Source organism: Haliotis asinina, chromosome 1 (assembly GCF_037392515.1).
Source record: "Haliotis asinina isolate JCU_RB_2024 chromosome 1, JCU_Hal_asi_v2, whole genome shotgun sequence".
In the NCBI taxonomy this organism is placed as follows: Eukaryota; Metazoa; Mollusca; class Gastropoda; order Lepetellida; family Haliotidae; genus Haliotis; species Haliotis asinina.
This window is the reverse complement of record NC_090280.1, coordinates 33,705,576-33,711,702: the sequence shown is the minus strand read 5'-3', so window position 1 is coordinate 33,711,702 and position 6,127 is coordinate 33,705,576. Positions and strand designations below refer to the sequence as shown.

At 41.8% G+C, this 6,127-nt stretch overlaps 1 protein-coding gene across 1 annotated transcript; it reads right to left on the bottom strand.

The window, feature by feature from the left end:
* Positions 1 to 403: 403 nt before the first annotated feature.
* LOC137271957 (uncharacterized) lies at positions 404 to 853 on the bottom strand. The gene has a single exon (XM_067804341.1). The coding sequence runs from the start codon at positions 851 to 853 to the stop codon at positions 404 to 406; it is 450 nt and encodes a 149-aa protein (XP_067660442.1).
* Between the last annotated feature and the right edge of the window lie 5,274 nt (positions 854 to 6,127).

Below are 6,127 nucleotides of genomic sequence, written 5' to 3'. Positions count from 1 at the left end.
GTTGGTAACTGAAAAGGTAGGTCTTGAGGAGTCGTTTGAATGATGAGATGGAGTCAGCAGACTTTATGTTGATTGGCAGGATATTCCATAGTTTCGGAGCGAACACAGAAAACGCATTTTCGCCATGCCTAGTTCTTGTGGGTGGCACGTGAAGCAGACACTGGTTGGATGAACGAAGAGTTCGTTGAGGCTGGTATGTGGTGAGGAGATCGTTCAGATAGCGGGGCGAGGTCTGAACAAAGAGTGCAGAGTACGTGAGGAGGAGCTGCTTGAAGACAATCCTTTGCTGAACCGGAAGCCAGTGGAGCTGTTTGATGACTGGAGTGATATGATCAGTAACTGTTGGTTTGGTGAGGGAGATAACTCTGGCGGCCTTGTTCTGAATGCGCTAGAGATTGGAGATTCAATAATCCAATCGAGAAATAACAAAGGAGTTGATGAGAGTTTTTGTTGTATCAGAGTCAATGTATTTACGGATTCTTCCTATGCTGGCGAGGTGATAGTTCGCTGAGCGGGCGATGTTGAGAGATTGCTTCCTGCTGGACATAAGATGGTCGAAGATAACACCAAGGTTCTTGACTTGGGCAGACGGTTCTATCGTGACTTTGTTGACCTCTAAGTTGATGGATGGTAGTTTGGACAGCTGCTGTTTAGTCCCAATCAGAATGAAATCTGTCTTGTCACCATTCAGCTTGAGTGAGTTACACAGCATCCATTCCTGTATCTCTGTGATACAACGTTCCAGTCTGGATACACCGGTGGAGAGGCTGGCTGGTTTTATGGAGAGGTAGAGCTGCTGATCATCAGCGTACCCATGGAACAATAGCAGGTGCTTTCTTACAATAGATCCCATAGGTTGAATGTACATTGAAAATAGAGCCGGTCCAAGCACGGATCCCTGAGGTACACCATGTAGGATAGGTTTAAATGACGAGGATAATCCATCAACATTTACACACATTGACCTGCCCGCGAGGTAACTCCTCAGCCACGAGAGTGCAGGCTCGTCGACCCCGAACGTGTGTTGTAACCTAGAAAGAAGAATGTTGTGGTTTATGGAGTCAAATGCTGCCGACAGATCAAGCAGCACAAGTAGAACAACTTCCTGTCTGTCTAGCGATCGGAGAATATCGTTTTGCACACATATTAGCGCTGTTTCTGTGCTTTACAAATATCCGGCACCCCTCTGACAATGCGTATATAGGAATTTATGATACCTGAACTTTCTTGTCTTAATCAAACTGGAAGTTCCGAGAGGAATAAATGAGGATCGTGTCATGTTGTTGATATCTGAAAACTACAGTTTTTCATTGACCAGTATAACCTATACTTCTCAGGGTGTTAATCCATCTTTAATCAGCGATTAAACATATCTTTATTCATAGATGGTATACCCGAAATATTAATGCACTGTCACTTAGTGAGTTTTTAGATAACCAACTTAGTATATTTTCTTTTCTCCCTCGGTATGATTTGGTAGTGATGGGCTGTTCTCAAGCATAAACCATATGTAAACAGATGGAACGCACCCTAATGCCGTCGTTTCAGAGCTGAATAGCCACAAAAGGTCTCGCATGTACTTGAAGATTTTTATTGATCATGAGCGGTCGAGGCGGACTATTTTCAATCACCGTATCAGATCTGATTTCTTTGTGCAGATTGTTTTTATTCGTCAAGCAACACTATTTGATGATGTACTGAATTTGTATTCACTCTAGCTGTATAAATATGTCTTTATGTTTAACTGAATAAACAATCCAAATCTGCAATCTTCCAGGCTTTCGCCGATAAAGAAAGAGAAAGAAGAGCCACTGAAAGTAAGTTACTGGTATCGCTGTCGAGCATGCGCAAGAACACCATGTGGAGGGGATGTATATATCCTGTGGGTAGCAAAGAAAACAACACAAACAAAATAACGTTATGTGATTTGTAAACTGGCAAAACCAGCGAATTAAGGAAGGTAAAGTTGTGGAAGGGTGCCAGAGATGTAAAACCAGAGTGGGGGTTTAAACTGGGAGATGTTTATGCTATTGGTTGGGCTTAAAGGAATCCGATCATCTCGGTTGATGGTTCACTTTTGGCGGTTGATGTGAATGGCTTCGGTGAGTTGATCAAGTCCGTTTGGTTGACGGCGAGAATGGTTATGTCAGAACAGCTACAAAAACTGTGTAATGTCATGGCTTGTCGTCTAGCTACAATAACTGTCTAATGTCATGTAGGTACAATTGCCAGTCTGAAGACGAAGAGGGACGCTGGGCAGATCAGCGAAGAGGACTTCGACCGTTATACGGAGCATCTCCTCAAGTACGTGTATATAGAGTCATTCGCTCATGAAACTTTTGTCGCATTTGTACCGAAAATGATGGTTTCGACTAAATCTCAGCCAGGTGTAGGAAGAACGTTTCAGCATTTGACTAAACGCGCCATCTCGAATCAAACTCGACATCAAGACGTTAATGTTTGATTTTGTATTACTGTGTTTTTGTCCCAGTTGAAGTGGTAAACGTCGGTATTGTCCTGTGTTAGAAGCGGCCCGTTTTAACACGTGGTAATGTGCTTGCTCATATGCTTTTAGTAGCGTGTGCATGCGTGCTCATGCATGTGTGAGTTTCTGTGTGAGTGTCAGACAAAGGGAGTGAGGTGAATGTGTGTGTTTTGTGAGACATTGTCAAGCTCGAATATTCCAGTATTTGTTTGATGATGTTTTTGGGTTGGTGCGTACAAACGAACATGAGGCAGTTGAGTTAGGTACTGTTTCGTTGGACCTGAACAGACACACTTACGTTATATTGCAGAAAGCTGAAGTGAGAGAGGTGTTCTGTCCACTGGAGGAGTTCCGGTACAGTGTCACATTAACAAAACATTCAGCGAAATAAATAACATTGCTGTGGATAACGTTTGTTTCATTTGCATCTTATCTGGTTATTTCTAAACCGGCACCCGTGAAGGTCCCGGGGTAGAATAGGCCTTCAGCAAAACATGCTTGCCGTAATAGGCGACTATGCTTGTCGTAAGAGGCGACTGACGGGATCGGGTGGTCAGGCTTGCTGACTTGGTTGACACATGTCATCGGTTCCCAATTGCGCAGATCGATGCTCATGTTGTTCACTGGATTGTCTGGTCCAGACCCGATTATTTACAGACCGCCACCATACAGCTGGAATATTGCTGAGTGCGGCGTAAAACTAAACTCACTCACTCTCTGTAAACCGGCACGACTTCAAGATTATTTCTGATGACGAACTGCTTTTTATGGTCCTGCATGGGCTGTGTAATCAACTCGAAGATCCAACTACTACAGTGTTACCACACTAGAACTAGTGATCCTTTGAGTTTATTTTACCCGTAGTCAGATGCTGGTCATTACATGAAGTGACTGGATTCTCATTGGTTACTTTCGGGGATACGTCTTTCCCGCCTAGGGCAGAACTGTCTACAACCGCTAATATCTGAACCGTATGTGTTAAGAATGAAGATCCGGGTTAGAATAAGTCTTCAGCAACCCATGGTTGTCACAAATATTGGAATATTGCTGATTGCAGCGTAAAGCTAATCTCACTCACTTAAATGTATACCTTGTTTTAGTCAGGATATGGTTTAAATATTGCCGACGTAACGATAAACGTAATATTTTGCGAAGGTGTCGTTTTCTGACCAATGCAATATCTCAATACTTACCCAACGCATGTCTGCGAACGGAAGTGAGTACATGAGACTTAATAGAAGGGAGATAACTCTTGGTATGTTATGTGTTAAACAAAGCCAAATGTTTCCCCATTTATCTCTGTAGAACCGTTATATTTGTATGATATCATCACCTTTCCATGTACTGACCTTATAAATACAATAAAACATAAGTTCGGTCGTATTTTTCATGTCTGCTGTCCCAGCACAGGCTGCTTAAACCACCAGCTCCAGCTCCGCACCGTATATCACCTACTTGAAAATATGTGTACACACATTAAGCATAAGGTATGCTGGTACAACTGACTGCATCAAATATTTGAAATTGTGATACGTTTTATGTTCTTGGTGGATATCGATGCTATGATGCTATTCTGTAAATGTCGACTCCCATTTACCTTATCACAACGTTATGCTTCTGTTGTTACAACGATATTCTGTGGACTTCCTTTACGTTGTCACAGCGTTATGCTTCGGTTGTTACAACGTTATTGTGTGGTAACATACATGTTATAGTGGGTGAGTGAGCATGGTTTGATGCCGTTTTAAGGAACTGTGAAGCTACATCGCAGCAGGGTACACCAGAAATACGTTGTGCTCGTGGAGAATCGAAACCAAGCATTCCGTGTGACGGGCCTAAGCTTTAACCAATTGACTGCCCCACCGCCCCTACCTGTTACAGATATAATTAAACATTCCTTAAAATTATGTTCATAATATATTTAAACAAAACATCCACGAATAAAATGTTTTGCTTTACACATACCAGATCATGTCACGTGTTCATATCATGATTTGAAATAAATGCGCATTTCCAAATCAGTTTGAAAGCAAAAGATACCGATCGCGATATAGGTTACACACACTGTAAATCACTCTATATAGCTCGCCTACAGATATAGGTTACACACATTGTAAATCAGTCTGTATAGCTCGTCTACCGATAAACGTTACACACATTGTAAATTACTCTATATAGCTCGTCCGCCGATATAGGTTACACACATTGTAAATAACTCTGTATAGCTCGTCTCTCGATATAGACTACACACATTGTAAATCACTCCATATGGCTTGTCTACCGATATAGGTTACACACACTATGAATCACTCTATGTAGCTCGTCTCTCGATATAGGCTACACACATCGTAAATCACTCTGTATGGCTCATCTACCGATATAGGTTACACACATTGTAAATAACACTATATGGCTCAGGAATCAAGATTTTATGGATATCAACTTCTTTATATGAGAACACAACGTTTCGGAGTTAATGCTTACTCCTTCATCACCTGAAACGTTGTGTTCTCATATAAAGAAGTTGATATCCATAAAACCTTCATTCTTATGTATTTCACTTCTAAATGCCCTTCAAAGACACTATATGGCTCGTCTACCGATATAGGTTACATACACTGTAAAAAAAGCTCAATATAGTTCGTCCACCAATATAGGTTACACTCGTTGTAAATCACACTATATAGCTCGTTCACCGATATAGGTTACCCACGTTGTAAATCACTCTCTATAGCCCGTTTACCGATATAGGTTACACACACTGTACATCACTCTTTATCTTACCTCACACATAAGTCTTGTTTTCTGATTGGCTAAGCGGTATTCTATCATTTTCAGCGTACCCCACTTACAACCGAGATACATTTTAACGTTCCAGGCTTTCAATGGCAACGCATTCGGCACTTCGTGTGGGTACATCTTTATCTCGGATAACACTGAATCACGCATGATGCACGGACATTGCACAATGCAAATTGATGGAAGGGAGATAGATCTAAATATGTTTTTCTTGTGTTGCTTGCAAAATCTATAGATGGCTACGAAAATATTTCTCTCACATTCTAATAAATAAATTTTGGCAAAATGTTCAAATGTAGTCCCTGTGAATATTAGGGAGGGGAATGCACAGCAACCAAACATCGGTGCAAACACAAGTAGGTTCACACACATTGTACATCACATCATATAGCTCGTCTACCGACTCGGTGCACACAAAGTTTGGTTCACGCATTGCATATCACATCTAGCTTGTCTACCGACTCGATGTACAAAGAAGTAGGTTCTCACACGTGGTACGGTACACCATATAACTCGTCTATCGACTAGATGAACACACAAGTGGGTTTACACACATTGTACATCACACCATATAATTCTTCTACCGACTCGGTAGACACACAAGTAGGTTCACAGACATTGTACATGACGCAATATTGCTCTTCTACAGACATGGCGTACACACCAGTAGGTTCACGCATTGTACATCACACCATATAGTCTTCACTAAGTAACGCAGAGTGACCGTTTCAAGCCGTTACTCTATTGCTGTGTATGAGTTTTGCACTAGGTCAAGATATTGGCGTGGCCGCCTACGGAAACCATGACGTCATATCGCGGACATTGCTCCGGAAACACGCGAAG